The 20,170-nt window shown below is 40.2% G+C and overlaps 1 protein-coding gene across 4 annotated transcripts; it reads right to left on the bottom strand.

Annotated features, from left to right (window-relative positions):
* Window positions 1-421: 421 nt before the first annotated feature.
* Window positions 422-18,875, bottom strand: uckl1b (uridine-cytidine kinase 1-like 1b). 4 transcript variants are annotated; one of them, XM_034126439.1, is made up of 15 exons: window positions 18,777-18,875; window positions 11,258-11,451; window positions 10,691-10,797; window positions 9,334-9,504; window positions 8,912-8,983; window positions 7,673-7,862; window positions 7,065-7,126; window positions 5,887-5,903; window positions 3,976-4,074; window positions 3,767-3,860; window positions 3,016-3,078; window positions 2,776-2,898; window positions 2,377-2,484; window positions 2,125-2,281; window positions 422-1,999 (listed from the first exon to the last, which is right to left on the bottom strand). In XM_034126439.1, exons 1-15 carry the CDS (start codon window positions 18,812-18,814, stop codon window positions 1,920-1,922), a joined length of 1,575 nt encoding a protein of 524 aa, XP_033982330.1. In that variant the 5' UTR covers window positions 18,815-18,875; the 3' UTR covers window positions 422-1,919. The 4 variants fall into 4 exon arrangements, with proteins under 4 accessions (XP_033982330.1, XP_033982329.1, XP_033982327.1 ...); XM_034126438.1 differs by lacking the exon at window positions 5,887-5,903 and adding an exon at window positions 4,750-4,769; XM_034126436.1 differs by lacking the exons at window positions 5,887-5,903; window positions 18,777-18,875 and adding exons at window positions 4,750-4,769; window positions 16,002-16,364.
* Between the last annotated feature and the right edge of the window lie 1,295 nt (window positions 18,876-20,170).

Raw genomic sequence — 20,170 nt, 5'->3', positions numbered from 1 at the left:
GATCTTGCACGTCTTTTGAGTGTCATCCTCACTCCCCCTTCCTGTGAAGAAAGCTGCCTCTTGTGGGTCAATATCTGGCCTAATAGGCTGCTGGTTTGTAATTGTCCATCAGCCTCATCAAATGTGTGTCAATCAAACGTTACCGTGGCGGCCGTCTTGACAGCTGTCAGAGTGATAATTATGGAAAGTGATGGGAGATATCAAGGTTCCTTTCCATGAGAAGAGGACAACCACAATATCCTTCCTGTTCATTTTTGGTGTTACAATGTTTGATGAAGGGAAACAATATAGAGGTGAGAGGTATACGCTTAGTGCTATGTGTGTTTTAATAACCCTGACCTCATGGTTTTAACTGACACTAAAGACTTTAACTGGGGTGAGCTTGTTGAAAATATGACATCAATAAAATAATACACGTTGAGCAATTCAAAAAGCTAAACTGCACTTTTATTTAACATATAAAAACATGCAGCAGCAGTAAACACATAACAGCACGCAGTCAAACAGGCTGCAAACACAATGGATGAATGTTCAGTTCAATGACTCACTAACAGTTGTATTCAGCAGTAACCGGCGCACAGTGGCAGGTGACTGCATGGAGAAATGGTGAGCCGACAGTAGTAACAGTGCTTGTAGCTAACGTGGCTACAAGTTGCATTTTCACGTTTGCATTTTTTCCCCTTGAGGGTGTACATTTGTTTTAAGTAATGTAAAAAGAAAAAGTAAAAATAAATAGCTTTTTAAATAATCATATATTTATATATAAAGGCCTATATAATGATTTTTTTGTAAACAAATGATGCAATACATAATAATTATAATTAATTGTGAACTTGTTGAAGATCCTATTAATGAAACTACATTTCAATTTCAAAATGAATATTCAACATTCCTCTTCTTCTGATTTCTCATTGCAACAGTTCAAATAACTGATAAAGGGGCACCAACTTTAACAGACCGACCTCATTAATTTCAATACTTATACTAAGTATAAATATCAGGCACTGACAGGACATGTAGATGTTCCGAGTTCATATGCATCCCTGACTCAACAGCCCCTTTTTATACCAACAAATGCCAGCTACTGCAGCACACAGAGGCATTCATCAGGAGGGGTTGCACTGAAATAAACACTAAATCGGTTTTTATTGAATGCAGATGACCTATTTTCATTGCAGCTAAAAAGATACATAACTTGCCTGCTGACTGGTCAGGTCTATACATAGAAATATGTAAATGAATGATATGCTGCATAAATATACACCACATGTGCATACTTTTGGCTGTAAAATGAAAAAGGCTTTTCTAACCTAACTGGTTGGGTCAGCATTCACAAAGTGGAAAAAGTGTGAACCAGAGAGCTGAAAGAAAGACGGCTACACCCACGCATTGTTTCGATCGAATGGTCTTCAGAAAGTGCCTACGGCGGTGGAAGTTGAGCAACACAAGTTCATGTTCCGATGTTACTTTTGATAAAGTTGTGAGGAAGGTATATGGTTTAAAATAACCTTAAAAGCTTGATGTCTTTTCCTTTTACGGCACGTGCAAATTCACATTCGGTGTCGTCTACAGTACACGGCTTAAGGCTAAAGATTTATTTTCGAAGCAACATGCCAGCAAATTTCAGAGATTGCATTAATTGAAAAAGTAAAATAAAATATTTGGACTAAATGTACATGTAAAAATAACTCAACTTTTCACAACAGCGAACATGAGATCAAATAATATACTTTAAAATTCAAACAAGGTGACTGTACAAAGCAATGTTTTGTTCTGTTTCAGTTGATTTGTCAGGGCCCCTGGTTTGGTTTGGAGGACACGTTACAGCCCAACAGCAGCAAAGGGTACGTCCTCATACTGTCCTCCAAAATGCACGGCTCTGAATCACCTAATAACTTAGTACACTGCTAAAAATGCAATCAATAACTGGGCTCATCCATCTCTTCGTCGCTCCAGTCGGGGGGTGCATCTGTTCCAAAGTATCGATCCCCAAAGTTTCCTACAACAGAGAAAACATCAGCGTTAATTTAAACTGAAATATAATTGACATCAAGTATTGATAATGCGGGGAAAGACGGTAAATATAATGCAATAACAGCATATCTTCATTTCAACATTACTCACCAATGCCAGGTATGATGTGGAAGAGGTCGTTGACTTTCTTGTCGACAGCTGTGGTGATGATTTTGACCTGTGGGAATGCGTACGCCACCGAATGGACTCCCATCTCTGCCATTAGCAAGGACACGAGCAGGATCTTGTTCTCCTGAACGTCATGGTCCTGGGAATGAAAACACACACACGTGAATAAAGAATACATGAGGGAAGTGATTCATTGCATGCAGCATAGACTTGTGACCAATCAGGCGCACCCACCAGGAGGACTCGCACAGCCATCATGGCAGCAGCTCCCGTGGACACAGTGCAGTCCATCAGGATCACGTGGTCTTCACTGATTTCTTTTGGTAGACGCAGGTAATGAAGCTGAAAATGTTTAACAGGAAGTGGGTTAAAACTAACATGTATTTAAAATGATAAGTACTATCCTGTAGCTACATCTTAATGTATGATATGAGCAAAAAGTAGGATGGAACAACAGGACCATGACTAATGGCAAGAAACTCATTGTAAAATATTGTTAAAGAATTTGTTCATGTTTTTTTTTTAAAGTTTCCATATGTGAAAAAGGACAATAAAAGTAGATGAAAGTGAAGTTAATGCAAAATGTTTCACACAAATGATATATCGCATAAATTGCATTTTTTTAATCTGTACCTCTGGTTCTCCTGTGTCCTGGTTGGTTTGGATGAGGATTTTGCCGATGCGGACATCTTTGCACACCGCCCTCAGAGCGGGCTCCATGGTCTCCCCGGCGCGCAGGATGGACACGCCTGTGATCTAAAGAAAAACAAATGGAAAGTCAAATAATAATAATAATTTAAACAGAGGTTAATTGCATCAAAACTCTTTTGAATGGTCCTTAAAATTAAAAGGAAGTAAATGGAGTTCACTCACCCTCCTCCCGTCAAAAGTCCTGCCTTCATAATCCTCTCCCTGGGGGGTCTGCACTAAGTGGACCTGAGATAATATAAAAAAATCATAACAGTGTGAGCACAATGCTGATCACAGCACTGTAGTGTTCTTAAGAAGTCAATCATTTCATTTTCGAATTTCAGTCACGTGTGTAATGCTGTATCTTATGGTTAAGGTATGGAAACTTTCTATTGTGGTGACTCAATACGTTTCCATCGGACTCTCTTTTTAGCAAATACAAGCACTTACTCTTTTTCCATTCAGCTCCCATTTGCGTTTCTCTTTCACCATTTCAAGGCCACACATTGTACTGTATGTGACTCTGCTGCTTTGATAGATAGAATAGGGAGGGATGAAACCCTCTTTAATGGTCACACATGCAGAGCACACAGCACACACACAGTGAAATTTGTTCTCTGCTTTTAACCCATCCTAGTACCAGGAGTCTAGTACTAGGAGCAGTGGGCAGCTATTGTACAGCGCCCGGGGAGCAATGGGAGTGAGGGGGGGAAGGGGGATGTCCGGTGCCTTGCTCAAGGGCACCACGGCAGGGCAGGAGGTGAACTGGCTTTGTGAAGCTTTGTCAGCTTCTTCCTACCCATTGGTAATATCACCCTTTCTTTCTCCTGTCTCCATCTACGCCCAGATATCTAATGGTTCATAGTCAATAATGTCCTGCTTCATGCAAAAGATTACAGAGCCTTCATGCAGCACCATGACATAAGTTTATCACCTGCGAGGGGAGGAAGGAGAGTGCTCGCTCAATCAGCAGACGCATCAGCCTCTTGGAGTAGAAGATGAACTCATCGCGGCTGGTTTCCTTGTTTCTAAATGTGGTGATGAACAAAAGAACGGTACAGGATTTATGATGATGGCAGCTTTTGTCCACAACCGTTTTGTTCTCCTGGAAACAGATGTTGATGTGGGTTTCTTAGCTCATACCTGATGATGGTGTGCATGCCCTTAACCTGGGGTGTGCTGTCCAGAACACTGAGGGTCTGGGGGAGGGGTTGGGCCTGGTGTGCAGAAGCCAGTGCTGCTCTGTAACCACGGCAACAAATAGTAGAGCGGGGGTGGTGCGGGGTGAGAGCAGCGGAAAGAGGGAAGATGGACAGAAGCATGAATACAATGCACATGATTACAATGAAGTGTGCAGCCAAGCGTGCACACACGTACTGTATGCACATTCAGAAAACAAACAAACCCACACCGACGTGTAAGTACATGCAGAAAACAAAGTATATCACAAAGAAATTCTGAGGAGTAGTTTAGAGCAGAGATAATGGTACCGTGTAACCACTTTATAGGATTGCTTGGGGGGAAATGCAGAAGCACAAAACTGCAAAGCTCACAGTGCCTGAGTATTTCTGTGGGAAATTACAACAGCAGAGGCCGTGATAATGGAAAATAAATTAAAACTGATCAGTTGTTAAATTAACATAATGTATATGGAAGGAAATGTCACTGTGTATAATGAATATATGCATGATGGACATTTTCCACAATAGGTCTCTACTATTGTAATAGTTCCCTCGGACGCCACACATTAACATTAGGTTTGAATATGTAGTTAGCTGGGTCTACCCTGGCTCTAGAGCAACACACTGTTACACATCCTCAGTGATGCAGTCATGTTGACACTACAGTATCCACTATGTCACTGAGTACACACTAGCCAGATGCAAAGAAAAGAGAAATCATAGCAAATCTGCTCACATATCCCAGCGGAGTTTCCTCTATAGGGAGTTTTTTCGACGAAACACAACAATCACAACACGGGACATAAAGACAAAAAAAAAAAAAAACAGAAAGGAGGGAAACATGAGAAGAGACAACATCAGGTGGATGGAGAGATGGAGGGATTATCACACGCAGTGAAAAGTGTGACAGCTGAAGCTTTCAATTGTCAGATGTGCTTGCGACAGAGGCACTCTCCCATTTTAAGATAAATAATATCTCTACATTTTATATATCATGATGGAAGTGGATGATTTAAGCAACAGGACATGCTTTGAAAGCTATTTACAGATTGTGTGGAAAAATAAGTTTTTGATCAGATTTTGATATCTATAGACGTGCATCAATTGCTGCGTGGGAGGTGCACGAGCTGTCGTGCGGCTGTCACTCTTTCACCGTGTAGAACAGTAAAGGTTGGTATTTCAGCTCACAGGCCCCGGCACATCCTGTGTCTAAAGACAGGCACCAAGCTCACTTCCTCTCTCTCTCTCTCTCTCTCCGTCTCAGATACTGTGGCCAACATTCAATGGAAAAACTCAGCGCTTTGTAGCAGGGTATTGGAAACTTTCTGTGTGGCTGAGGTATGTGATAGTCAACAATAGATGTAGCAAGAGCTTCCTCTCTCTCTCTCTCTCTCTTCTGTTATAGTCTCTCTCTCCTATTCGTGCTGCCACTGAGAGGAGGGGTCAGTGACTTGACTCATTGGTGTATTTTTAGACACAGCAGGCAGGAAGAGTGTAAGTTGTCATTTCTCTAAAAAAGGTAGAGAGAAGAAAAACCAACGTCTTGACATTAAATGCTGGCTGCACCACACCACATCCAAACTTTTGATCTAAGTTTAATGTTGGCAGCGGTTTTAAAGTAGTTATTATAGTAAGTCAGGGTGGACTACAATATTTTGGCATAGTCTCATACTCTTGTGACTGATCTCCAATTAGTGGTATTTGCTGTACAGATAAGACAGCGCCACATGGTGAGGTGCCATGGCAGCCAGCAGATCAGTGGAAGCTCGAGGTTGGCTTAGCTGGCCTCTTTTCCTCTCTCTCCCCGTAAGAAGCTGGGCGAACGGGACAGATGGTGAGGAGAGAACGATAGACAGGATAAAGGCCACTCTACCTGACGCTGAGCTCGCGCTGAGAGCCATGGGGGCAATGGGGGGAAGTGGGGGGGAGAGAGGGTGAGAAAGCAGTACATCAGCATGTGTGTTAATGTGTGTGTATGGTGGGGAGAAACAGAGCAAACTAACAAAGTGCTCCCCACGAGCTAAAATGGGCTTTTGGTGAAAGTTAGTGCAGGTTGTAAAACAAATCCAAAAGTCAAACAGCACACTCTGGATCAGTGTTGAAGGGATTATTCTGAAGGATGGGTTTCTATCAGGGCCGTGCAACTGATGAAACCTCTTTGTTCATCAGGACTGAATTATTTCAGAACAAATATTTAATCATATAATTGACTTGAAAGCTTTTAACACTTATACATTTCAAGTAAAGCCTTGAAGTTAGTATGATATGGATGATTATCAACTGAAGATGAATAGTGTTAAAGCAAATGGTAAAAGTTAGAATCACTTATTTAACTGCACATGTATTTTTTTGTTTTTGTTTGTCAGCCGACTCCGCGTTACAGCAGGTAAATCATCAACGTTACCATGATGTGAATTCATTTTTTAAAAGGCTTAAATTAAATTGATTGACCTGAAGGACATCTTAACCAGTTGAATATGGAGAAGCAGAAAAACTCAACAAAATCCAGATTTAGAAAATGTAATCAATTACCAAAAGACATTACAAAATCTTTTCCAGAAATGAAAATTCAATCTTTTGGTTTCAGGTTCACTTTGTTTTTTTTACAATTAGGGCTGCAACTCGGGAATAATAAAGTTCTAACTAATTTTAGACACAAATAAGTAAAAAATCGTGACTGGGGACTTAAAGTAAAACAAATAAGTAAATCCTGAAACAGACTAAAAATAGGGACTACAATAACTGCCATCACAATACTTCAAAACATCTATATCTAACTTCACACTCACTAAACCAGACAGAAACACATGCATATTTATCACATTTATCCTGCGCTTTAATCTGTTTAGTGTGGTTCATCTTCTGTCCACCAGAGGGAGTGATGGAGCTTGTATTTACAGACAGAGCTGATGGCTGGTTGATGCTACACACATCTGAGTGTGGAGCATCCCAACAGAAAACAGAAATCAGGGAGGATAAATGAATGCTATACTAACATGTCTACAATCTAAAACAACATGTATTTTGGTCTACTAGTGAGACCTCTCTTACCTCCTCCAGCTGACTGTGGACATGCTGCACAATCAAATCGATGGCCACCATGTTGCCACCGCCTGCAGGGACGACAAAAACAAGGTGGCATGATGTTAACTTAGAATCATAGGTCTAAAAAAATATACAGTGTCTTATTCATTTAACAGCAGTGAAATGCAATGTTGATCAAATTCCTAACACAATACAATTGTTCTTTATTCCCTGTCATTGTAATAGTAACCTGAGTTTTAATAGTGAACAGACTTTCACTCTTTTTCCCCATGGTGCAAAACAAATGGATATTAAGCAACCAGTCCTGCCAACTAATTTGACTGTAATTTGAATGTTTAGTTGAAATGAATTGTCATATACTTGTACTGTATTTGAGTTTATAGACCTGTACTTTGATCTGCATTTAACCGTTTGTGATCGAGACTATGAAATGTTTTTGTTGATGGTTTTGTGTGAACCTGCCCAAGGACTGCAGATGGAAATAAGATCATCTTTCTCCTTTTGAGATACATTTATTTGTATGCATGGTCCTCCTTCAATGAAGACATCATAAGCTATAATATACCTGTATACATGTGTGTTTCAATATGTGTGTGTGTGGAGAATGCACGTACCCCGTGGCACCACAATATCAGCCAGCCGCATGGTGGGTTCAATGTACTGCTCAAACGCTGGCTTTACAAACTTGTTGTACTGTTTGATGACGCCCTCGATGTCTCGGCCTCGGTCTGTGATGTCTCTCCTCAACCGACGCACCAGCCGGATGTCAGAGTCTGTGTCCACAAAGATCTTCATGTCCAGCAACTGACAGGAGAACATGGAACAGAGAGGAAATGTGAACATGAAAACTAAATGAAAAAGAAAAGAAAATATACTCTTTCTGCTTATTTGTGTGTAAAACTCTAGGATCACGTGTGGTTCCTGTTGCGTCAAGATATTTGAAGTCATTGTGAATTAGAAAAGTTACCCGTGCTTGAAATGGATATTTATTTTTCTTGACAATCAGTTTGAAAAACTCCGGGAAAAAATGTGTTTTTAAATATGCAACAATGTATCCTTGATGAAGAGAATTCAGCTGTAGAAACATTTTCAGTTTTGTTTTAAACATCACATTGGAGCTGCACGTGTGCGGTGACTTTTATTCATTCTCTGTAATTTATTCAGTTTTAGTTTTGCATCCCCTTACCACAGATGTGTTTCACTTACTTATGTCTAAAAGCAAGAATAAGGGGGCAGTGTTTTTAGTGATTTAAAAAGCAACCCTATTCACATTCATATATACAGCACAGCATGATATTGAACAGGTGGCAAAATGGCAATTCGTTTTTTAAAGAATGATTATAACTATTTATAGTTGAATGCTTAACATCTGCTGATGTCAATAGACAGCTTTTTAACAGCAGTTGAAAAACATTAACTGTCAATCAAATCAAATCCAAATAAATCAATTTGGAAGTAATAGATAAGGATAAAAGCTTATTAAATAAACAACATTTTACAGTGGAAAATTGAACTTGTCAGTGCTCTCTGGTGGAGAAAGTTTGTCCCTTCAAAAATATCTTTGGCATATCTTCGGCACTTATTAACCGATGAATATGCAGATATCAGTAATATAAGATACAATCTCATGTTTTGAATGTGTTTATATATAAATCGTGGATTTGTGAAAATAATTGATGAGCTTGTTTTTGCATAAACATCGCTGGCTGGTTTATGTGAACAGCAGTAAAAAGTGACCTCCCATATTATGCAAATAACAACATGTTTGACAGAAGCACGCATCAGAATGAATCTGACACCAGCTCGTTACGATGACTAGTTAAACAAGTTAGAGGAGATTAACCTTGCCCTACCTGCAAGAGCTTTTTATCGGCGAAGGCCATGATTCCCTCGAAGATGATAACACTGGCTCCATACACAGTTTTCTGTGGAGGACACACATGCAGGTGTTATTAGAGTAGAACAGACATGGTCATACAGAAAGCACATGTCTATATTTTAACAATCATCATGATCAATCAAACGTTGACAGATGCAGGTGATGCGGGAATGTCTTAGTGTAGTTGGACATGAAAGTATTAAAACAAGAATACAAAAAATGGCTCGTCAGTGACCATCTGGAGCAGCAGATTTGAAATGTGACTCTCTGGTGAGGGAGATTAAAAACCTCTTAGATAATAGAGAAACTGAGATTATATGCAGTTACGCCAGCAAGCTTATTCATTAATTTACAAAGTGCATTGCCATGTGTTTTAACATATGCGTTCAGCCTTACCCACTCCTTCTGCCTCCCATGGGTTGTAAAGTCATACACGGGGATTTTCACACTCTTGCCCTGCTTGAGTTTGCGCAGGGTGTGGCTCAGCAGATCGAAGTCAAAGGCATCAGGGTGGTCAAAGTTGTAGTCGTTACTGGCAGCCATCGTCTGCTGATCTGGGGACAGGACCTGAGGATCACAACAATGTTGACATTCAATTACAGCAAACTTGCAAAGATGCTTTAAAAACTGATTTCATGAGAAAAATAATGTCCTGTCTCTCAGTTTATGGATTTTTATTAGCACACATTAACGTTTGCATATCAAACATATGATAAAAAAAAACTGATAAAACAATTTGACACACATGCTCAAGTAATGGTTTGCCATATAATTTACACCAGTTTATGCAAAAACACTTAGACACAGATTACTGTTAAAGAGCTGTTGAAGTTAGGAGACCTAAATTTAGGAGAACATCATGCGCCACTGTGACGTCTGTACCAGGTGGTGTGTGTGTGTGTGTGTGTGTGTGTGTGTGTGTGTGTGTGTGAGCACCCTAGGGTAGTCTATCATTAAAACCACAACATGGTATTTGGCAGTTTCAGAACAGCAACGCCCCCTTCTCAAGTGAACTGAATACATTCTAAAAATTATAAACTGGTGTTACCGTGGGGCATTTGAACCAACATGAAGAAAACGTAACAGAAGATTAGGAAATGTTTCTTTTGGACAGGCTAAATGTTTGGGATGGCGACCTCTGGGAATACTGAGGTCGAACCGGCCCCTTGCTGAGGACTACAGTATCATTAGCTGAGGGTAAATCCCTCCTACTCCGCACAGCTTGTCAGATGGTGGCAGGATTACATAACCGGATACCGGAGGAGGAATACAAGGGCAAGAAAAATGGCTCTTGCTTGCTTGCCCTCCGTAAAGCTTTTTCTCTCTCCCACTTTGCCCATCACTGTGCTTTTCTTTTGACTCATCTGCCTTTTTAAATGTAGTCCTTTCCGTCTCTTTTCTCTCCATTCACTCCCCTTATCCTAAATCCCCCCTCTTGGATCCAAAGGCACTCGTATTATCTCTTTCACTCTGCGTTCTGCACTTAGTCTCACTCTCTCCCTTCCTTCAGGGCACTGCAGCCAGATCAGTCATAGATACAACTTAATAAAAAAAAAAGGATAAGTGGTTTAGTAGAGTCCTGAAGTTTTTATTTCTAGAATCTGAAAGCATTTGGATTGATGTCAAGATATGAAAAAACATCTCAGAATTCAGGCCAGCTATATTCTAAATAATAGACACTCTTAACAAAACCACCCTCCTAAGAAAGTGTGTGGCAGATAAATGGACACACAACGTATAGTTTAAAACACACCTTGTAGAAAGAGTCCATTGAGAGTAAGACAACCCATGGCACATCTAGAGCTTCAATTATTTTCCTGGCTACGGTTGTCTTTCCTGAAGCGCTGCCACCACACAGACCTGTGACAAAACATTGAAGACATCAGATATTATTTGCATACAAGTTTAACCGCAAAATGTATTAAAAAATACCTTTGCTTGGTTGGGATATAAATTACTAGCGCTAGCTTGACAGGGCAAATTAAGTTCATTTTGAAGTGGCTTCAGGCTATTATTTGAATTTAGTGAGACAGGCAGAGACACATACCAGGGATCTTACCAAGGTGCAACAGTAAGGGACTCAATTCTAAGCACTAAGACTACTTAGACTAAGCACATGATCTAGTGTAGGGCTGCTTTTCCTCCCGTTTTTAAAACTCACTAAAAAGAATATGTATTGGTATTATGTGTCAGTATGCATTTTTCTCTATGACAATGCAACTACTAGAGTACTGCAAGTCCTCTAAAATGATGCAAAGATATGCAAGATAAGAAACCATTACTGCTGTTACATTGTGGTGTGCAACTCCTTGTGTCTTACCAATGGCGAAGGCCTCTTTGGACTGTGCTCCATGCTCGTTGTACCAGGGGGGGCGGCCGGCGGTGTAGATGGTTCTTTTGGAGGTGCGTAGGAGAGGAGGCTCAGACTTGCACTGGCTGGTGGTCCGTTTCCTGGGTGAAAGGCCTGTGGTTACCACGGGGAGAAGCCGGTCCAGTGATCCCTCACCACCTCCACTGCAAAGCAACAAAAAACAAAACAAAGTATACAATTACCTTTCTGTCCTCTTGTTTTTTTATTGTATGGAACTGAACACATTAATGACTAAGCATACAACTCGTAGATAGATAGATCGTGAGAACTACTAATTCTTGACCTTTTATTTGCCCAGACGTGAACTAAATCCCCATAAATATGAACACTTGTATTTGATCAAATGCTATATAACAAAAGGGCTTTTGCTTGACAGCAGGATGGGGGTTGTCATTTAACTTAGTAAACCATTTGATTGACAGCACAACCACTGCTGATGAGTGTCCCATTGGACAGTGGTGATAGTTGGTGTTAAACAGCCAATAAGGCATGGCAAGAACAACATAGCTATCACGATGAAAATGTAATCTACAGGAGAAGTAATCCTTTAATAAAAGTGATCAAACAAACACACAGACAGTCTGTCAATTCGTGTTTGCAACTGTTGGATAGAAATGCAGAGAGACAAAAGTGACCCTGTAAACTGACAATTAAGGTCCCTGAGTTAGAGGTATTACGTCCTCTCGTGGGTTTATGTTCAAACATCTTTAACAGGTGAGCTTTGTCCAATACTGTACACTGTGGGTGTTTCTCAATGTCGAGTAAAGCTGCTGCAGAGCCACTATTTCAAGCATACTACGTCATCGAGTGCCGCCGAAGGAATGTTCCAATGTCCAGCATACTTGGAATTCTACCGAGCCCGGCGTACTTCGTAGCGAGACATTTCGAGGCTGCACATGTGTAGACTCCGCGGTCTTAAAATCCCCACAATGCTTTGCGCATGGACCAATTTCCCCAAATCTGTGGCGGAAAATGCAAGGCGGGGCCTCTCATATGACGCACACCTGCACGCTTGCTAGCCTGTTCCACTCTTCGTTTTCCGAATGCCAGGAAGTATTCTTGCCTCGCTTCTGAAGCAAGTGACTCGGAAGACATGTGCTACCAAGCAAGCGTACTCGACATTGAGAAACACCTACTGACTTCCGCAGGCATCAAAGTACACTAACTGGGTTAACTGGGTTGAAGAACATGACTACTGTCCTCCAGTATTTGCAACACACTAAGGGTGTAACCAGTAACAAGGACCATCGTAATGCCGTGTTTTGACAGACAACAAAACTAAAAAAAGGCCCTCATAAAGAAAGTAAAAGAAGCACATTCAAAACAGGTATAAGCCTCCAATGGGAGCCGGGTACAGAGCGAGTTTGCATGTTTGACGATTCAAACTTAACAGGTTGGGCATCATGTCTTCTGTGCAACACAATACCAGTACATTTCCACTAAGGAAGATGCATGTACCTTGTGCAATTGTTCTATTATTTCAACAGCATCAAATGGCTTTTGCACTCTCGTAACAGTATCTGGCTAACTTATTGTTCCACATAGAGAACAATAGTTCTTATTGTGGGACATTACAACAGGAAAGTGAAGAAAATTGCAATAAAGACTCGTTTATTGTCCTTCTGCAGATCATGGTTTCACAACAAACATTGAGTTGTAGCTCCAAGTCCATTCATGCTGCACAAGAAAAACTAAACAATTAAAAAAACTAAAAAGAGCATAACAGAAACAGCAGAGCATTCCTGTGGTGCTGAAGAACATCCAGCTAATGGTTGTGACTAATTCAAATTCACGGCAGAGAACAACAATGCAAAGAACTCGTCTATTGTTGACAAACCCGTCTAGAACTTCTTGCAAAAGTTTAGTTTGACGAGGTCTGTGGTCTCTGTGGCGCATTAGCTGGCGTACACAAAATACTTGGACATCAACAGTGTTGCAATCACTTTTATAACACTGATGTCATAAATAGTAAATAGCCGAAAGGATTTGTGGCGATCAAGCATCACCACAAATTCAAGTTATGTAAATAAAAACATTCTCAAAGACCCTGTGAGGAACTTTATGAATCAACCTACCATAACAACTACTGAAGGCTGGCCAGGCACACTTACCATGCCTCGAACAGGGAATCACTTTATTGTGCCCCAGTCAATCCTGAGATAACAACTTAGTTAATGATAAATGGTCTTTCAAATAATGTCTTCAGTGATTGTAATAGTATGTGAAATGTCTGTTTTATTGTTTCTTGTCATGTGTCCTTGATGATGTTGCAAATAAAGCTGCTGAGATTGAAGAAACATTTCAGACTTGTTTTGACAACTTTGAAGCAACTTTATAGCATTGATCTGTTTGCAGTTCATACATGTATTTATTATTACAATAAGCAGTATTTATTCCACTGCACAATCATTAATTTTACATTTAGTATTTGCTTATCTTTTTTTTATTTTAAATGGATATAAACCTCTGCATTTACTTGCACGTTGGTCTTTCAACATTTAGATTATTGTATTTTATTTAACATGTATATAGTTTACTTCTGCATGTACCTACACATTTGTCTTGTAATTTAATCTTGCACTATTTTATTTCTGTATTGTTTTATGTGTTATTTGTGAGGCATTGTTGGAGGAGCCTGGGACATAATGTTGTCTTTGCCATAGAAACTGTAGCAACAATAAAGCTTTGAAACTTGAATCTTGACAACATAGTATTATTGTATAGTGTCATATAAGTTTCTTTGAGTGACAGTTTCTAGCAACACAAAGCAGTATTCAAGTCCTCCAAACTGTAAGGGTTGTAAACAGCTTGATACCCTAACTTGATAAAAAGCTGTGTCAGAAAACATTCCTAGATGTACGTTTATTTAGCAGTCACCTTTCAACTTCCAACTCTTTGTGTACATACACATCTCCAGTTGGAGTGTCACAAGTCAGACGAAAAGCAAACAAGAGAGAGCAAAGATTGCTCAAATGGGACCAGGGTCACCTGAGCTTTGATGGAGCCGGGGAGTGGGCTTCAGTATTGATCATGTACGATTGAGAGAACACATAGATCATCGAGCAGAGCACACTCCACCTGAGTTATCAGTTAAAGCCAAACCCAGGTGCCATAAAAGATAAGCCTAGTTGGATGTGCTGAACCATTCCCTTGTGTAGGAAGTACAGTGACATTACTCAATGCTTAGTGAAATGCTTCTTTGTGAAGAAACAGGGTGTCAAGAGGTCCGATTCTTTCAGCTAACATTTTTAGCAAAGGTCAAGCCTTTCCTTTCTTTTAATGACTTTGAGAGAGTAATATATTGTTTTATATCCATTAAACTGGATTACTGCAATGCCAATGTACATTGGAGGAAGCAAGGCTTCCCTGTCTCGCCTTCAGCTGGTCCAGAATGCTGCTGCACGCCTCCTTACAAGGACAGGCAGGCGTGAACATATTACGCCTGTACTCGCCTCTTTACATTGGCTACCAGTCAATTTTAGAATACAATTTAAAATGTTATTGTTCGCATACAAAGCCCTAGACGGTTTAGCCCCACCGTACCTGGCAGATCTTTTGAAACCATACACACCCACACGGTCACTGAGGTCTGCTGACAGATTCCTTCTGGTCGTCCCTAAATCAAGGTTGAAGCAGCGAGGAGACAGAGCCTTTGCAGCTCCAAAATTATGGAACGAATTGGCCCTCCAGGTTAGACTTGCTCCAACTCTGCCTGTTTTTAAATCTTAAAAACCCACTTATTTTCCCTTGCATTTACAGGCCAGGTACTACACTTGTGCTTTTAAATTTGGGTTTTTATCTTACTAGTGTTTTGTATTGTTTTTACGTCATGTAGGAGAGTTTTTCAGTCTGTGGCTTCTGATCTGGTTTCATTGTCTCGTGTCTTACATTTGTTTCATGTCCTGTCTGTTTTTTTATGTATTTATGCTATGTTTTTATACAGTTGATGATGTACAGCACTTTGTTTAACTGTGCTATAGAAATAAAGTGGATTGGATTGATTGCAGGGTAGAGACCATCTATTAGCAGGAACAGGAGCAGTAAATAACTCAGAAGGACTTGGCTTACGCTACATGTTTTGTTTTCCCTTCTTAGAAATCCCAAACATTTTTGCTTTGAAGAGGGTGCCAAATATCACTTAAAGGCAGCAAATTCATTTGATAAAACCCCAACATTAAATCTAGGGAGCATTACTTTTCTTTGAAATTGAATCAGATATATACAATACCATGACACGTTTTTGAAATAAGTAAATCTAAACTCCATTCTACTGTTTGCATCAGTCTTCATACAAAACACCTAAAACACAACTTAACTAACTCTTTACTTAATTTAAATTTGTATGGACTCCTTTTCATTTGTGTAACAGAACAATTTAAAATCTATAACATTATATTTTTTTTATTCGCATTTTCCACAAAAACATAGGGTATCCGGACAAAAACATTTTAAAAAAGTCACTCGCATGGAGTTCCTGTTGTTACATGACAGATGCAAATATTCCCAAAGAATGTAAAAAAAAACCTTAGGGCCGTATCAAAGCGAGCTTCAGACTGTCTTTATGAACTCTTTAAAGAGAGAAGCTCTAACAGAATGGAACAGCAAAAATACTCAATTGGTAAGTACACCTGAAGTAACTACAGTGCACACAAAAACAGTATATGAAATATATAAATAAATAAAATGCACTTACCCGCCATCAGATCTTAGAGTCCAACAACCAGATATTCTAGCTCCTGAGTAGGATGGTAGACAGTTCATAACTGGAGAAAGATATATGGGAGGCTCCCACTGTGTGTATTACGCAGTCTGTGTTTTAATCCAATATTACTGCCAACAAGTATACTCAGTATATATACACACACTCACGCACAATAGAGCATTTAACAGCACTGCCCTCTGATGCAACACATCCAGAGACAGAGTTAGAGGTTGGGCAATATGAGGGGAATTAGATAAGATGAGAAACGAAACTTTTAACATCTGTTTAGCTTTCTATTTCTTCTATTCAGTGGAGCAATAGAGGGAGAGACAAGGCACTGCAGCTTGGTAAAGAGAGCGACCTCAATGTGAAACTACAGCACAGTTTTCCCTCCTCTTTCACTCGCGCTTTACTCCTCCCCTCAGTCGTCCGGCCAACAAATGTAAGAGGATAACAACCTACCCTACAGATTATGTTCATTAGGTGGTATTAATAGCGCCAGGTTAGAGCCAGACCTTCCCACTCATGGTACACACACATACGCACATGCCAAGCCCGGGTCATCTGTTTGTGACAGTCAGTGTTGCAATATGTGTCTAGAAGTCAAGGAGGGACCAGGAAAGAGCAATAAAGACATAGCTAAACAAGCTGGGTAAAACAAATCTGCTTTAGGCTGTGCTGGGGTGAGAAGAGAGGGGGGAATGCAGAGGGAGAGAGTTGACAGAAGGGAAGGGCAGAGAGGGAGGCAATGTGCTTTTTGCCCTGCAGGGAGCTGCCATGTCTCTATATGAGCCTGACTCTGGAGACGTCAGCACAACATAGCAAACATACACACACACAAACAGAGTGTAGTCCCCTCCCTAACTTCACTCACAGTGAAGGCTGGGGAGTAAACAGCATGATGAAACCCAACACTACTGCTCTATCAGCTGACAGAGGAACAACCCGAGGCAATGCACACACACAAAACACATAAAGTCACACATGCACACACTCACACTCCTCCCGGGCCACAACTTGCACAGACAAACAAATCGTTATTCTCAGAGATCAGAGGAGACAGACTAATTGTTTCCCAGTGCAGCAAAAACAAACTTTAGAACCGAGCAGGCCACAGCTCAAGAACCACATGGTTTAGAGACGCTACTAAATAAGATTTAAACCAACATTTAAAAGCTTTTTCCAATTTGGAGTATGGATTTGACAAGACCTCATTTCGGTTAACTTCCTTGTTAAAACCACAGGGGGGGAACCATGGTACTTTAGTGTGTTTTTGTTTCTCTCTTCACTGCAGCTTTAAGACTGTCGCTGTTGCTTTAAACTGCCGTCGAGGGACAGCTGCAGAGCAAGAAAGCCATCTCGAAACAAGAAGCCTGAACTGGTTGCTATGCCAAACATTCAGCTGTCTCTCTTTGGCAACAGAGACACTCTGAAGGGTCATAGGCCCAAGCGAAATGGACATTTGCTAATATTGTAAGTACAGTGACAGAAATACTAGACTACAGATTATATGCAACCTATAACCATGAACATATCTATTTGTGTCTCAGCAATACTTTTATAATTTCGTCATTAATGAAAGTGAATGTCTTAAATGAAAAAAAGGAAGTGACAAGTCACATGGGCCATAAAGGTACAAGATATCCTTTAACAGGATCCAAAGTTCAAATGCCTGTCTTATCTTGTTTGGAAACTAGGACAGAGTTATGTAAGTAGATATTTGGGGTGGACAAAATAACTAACCATAATGGTGCTAAGTTAAGTATTTGCAAATATGTTTTGTTTATGTTTTCAGGCGTGGATTAAAATGCTTCTTGTTGGATAACATTATATTTAACAACTTAAAGTGCTATCAGTAATTTGTGCTCACATATTTCTGCCAGTTTCACGTCGTCAAAATATACTTTAAAGCTAGTGTGTTGACTCCACCCTGAATATTCATTCCAATAAGGCTTTGCCACGTTAAACATAATGCTTTTTGAACAGGTTTAGTGAGTGTAAACAGGAAGTACCCCTCAGTGGATAGACCAATGCAGCAACACCCTCTTGTGGCTCAGTAGTGTACCAAGTTTAGAGTTGTTTTACTATTGCTGTGGGTGGTTACAGGAACATACTATTGGTCTAACTGGGTCAATATCACAGTATGACGTCATGTATATTCAGCTACAGTAATAGTCACCTAAATCAAATGTGACCTCTATTTGTAGCCTCGTTTCCCCAAGAAGGAAGACATTTGTTTATCAGGAAATAGCCTTTTACTTATGCTGCAGTGCCAGCAGAAAATGCCATGCTTCCTCCCACTGCTCAAAGAAAAATGCATGTAATTGCTAAATCGAGGCTTTTGATTTGTCTATTGGGACAACCGTCACACTAGCATGTTTGAGGTCATGTTAAATATTTTTATGTTTTTCTGGTTTGACAAGATGACTGTGAAGTTATGAAAGGAGGGGCACCTCGTGTAAAATATGACAACTAAGCGAAGGAGTGGACAATACGAAGAACTTGAAGTATACTGCGTTGATATGACATATGTAATAAACTAACAGTTATACCTCGTCCCTGCCATGACAGCGACATGTTAACTACTTTTATGGTAACGTTACAGTGACAGATCCAATGAAGGCACAGTGTGACATGTCGTGTTTCCGTAAAGATGTTTAGCCTAACCAACTGCCTGTGCATTTTATTTTATAAAAGTCGGCTAAAAAAGTCGTGTTATATGAAGTCAATGGTCTTAAAAAACACTCTTAATTGTAACAGTTTTACCTGTTCGACACAGAAGAAGTTATCTCTTCGTTCTCCATCTTTGAGAGCCTTTCTTCCCTGCTAACGGCAGACACTGCTGTTGACAATCAGCTGTAGAGGGCAGAGTTAGTGCTGAGGCATCATGGGTCTTGTAGGAATATCATATGTCACCATTCCGAGGCAACCTCAGCGTTGGTCCTGCGTATGGACTTCAAGCCCCAGAATGCATCTGTTCTGCAGTTTCGATCTACAGCCAGCAGTGTGTTGGCTACAGTATCACACACACATTACACAGCGCCTTCCTAACAGCTGGCAATTGGTGAGGTTCAACAGGCCACGTGTGAGATTTTACAACTGAATACAGACCAGGGGCGTTTCCTGGACTTGGAAACATTCGGGGCTTAGCCCACAGTTCATTACATTAAGGTACCGGGCGCTACAGTGGAAATGTCTACTGCAACACTGCAACGTGTGGGGAACACGCACATACACAGTACACCTGCGTCTGTTAGGCTCGATAATCAGCTCGATAATCAGCTCACGGCATATAGGTGTAAGCAGGGGTAAAGTGCTATTTTTTATAAGTGGGGGGCGGACCTAACCTCCTCTAGGGGGGTCCTCACCTCCTCTAGGGGGGTCCAGGGGCATGCTCCCCCGGGAAGATTTTTTTTTTTAAATATTGAAGTTACAAGCATCAATCTGGTGCACTTTGAGAGCAAAATTAAGAGATATGGATACATCTTTCAACACCCATATAAAACAGAACTGTAAACAGATTTTCTTTGTCTTTATGGATATTTTACAAATCATTCCCCTGTGACTGTGTAATGTAAGGTAGCTGAACACTGACAGTAAGTCAACATTTAGAGAGGATTTTTTTAAATCACCAGGTAACGCTAAAAAATATAACATTTATATTGTATGACAAAGTGTTAATTTAATATCTCTGGCTAGCTATAGCTACTTGCTAACGGTTTAGCTTACTCGCACGATTCAAAGTAACGTCAACAACGTAGCTGTAATTTATGCTTTGCTTACATGTTCGCATGATTGATTGATTGATTGAAAAGTTTATTAACAGCTTGTATATTGGGTACAGTACAGTACAGCTCAAAACATACAATTGTTAAGGGGATGCAGACCAGAGAAAGACTTTCGTCTTGTTTACATCAGGGTCCCCCATTTCCAATTCATCATATCATTTAAGACATATAAGACATATTTGACATACAGATGACTTATTTACAATTTATAATTTGCATAACTTGGAAGTTTACTGACATTTACATACCTTGTTTACCTGGCGCAAGTGGTGGCTCTGGGGTTGTTGTGTGAGCCATCACTTGAGAATTGTCGTCTTTTTTAAGAAAACATTTTCTTATGTCCATCTTCAAAAACTCCGAGTCCGACTGACA

The sequence above is a fragment of the Trematomus bernacchii genome, unplaced genomic scaffold (genome assembly GCF_902827165.1).
Source record: "Trematomus bernacchii unplaced genomic scaffold, fTreBer1.1, whole genome shotgun sequence".
Classification (NCBI taxonomy): Eukaryota; Metazoa; Chordata; class Actinopteri; order Perciformes; family Nototheniidae; genus Trematomus; species Trematomus bernacchii.
The sequence above is the reverse complement of the archived record's forward strand: the minus strand, read 5'-3'. Positions and strand labels throughout refer to the sequence as shown.

Bases quoted from the DNA above. Each gene is read 5' to 3' on its own strand.
- uckl1b (XM_034126436.1), bottom strand. From the start codon at position 16,069: ATGAACTGTCTACCATCCTACTCAGGAGCTAGAATATCTGGTTGTTGG. The intron at 7,863-8,911 runs GTAGGGCAAGGT...TTCTCCTGTCAG, and splicing joins CCGATAAAAAGCTCTTGCAG to TTGCTGGACATGAAGATCTT. The intron at 3,861-3,975 runs GTATGAGCTAAG...CACCACATTTAG, and splicing joins GGCATGCACACCATCATCAG to AAACAAGGAAACCAGCCGCG.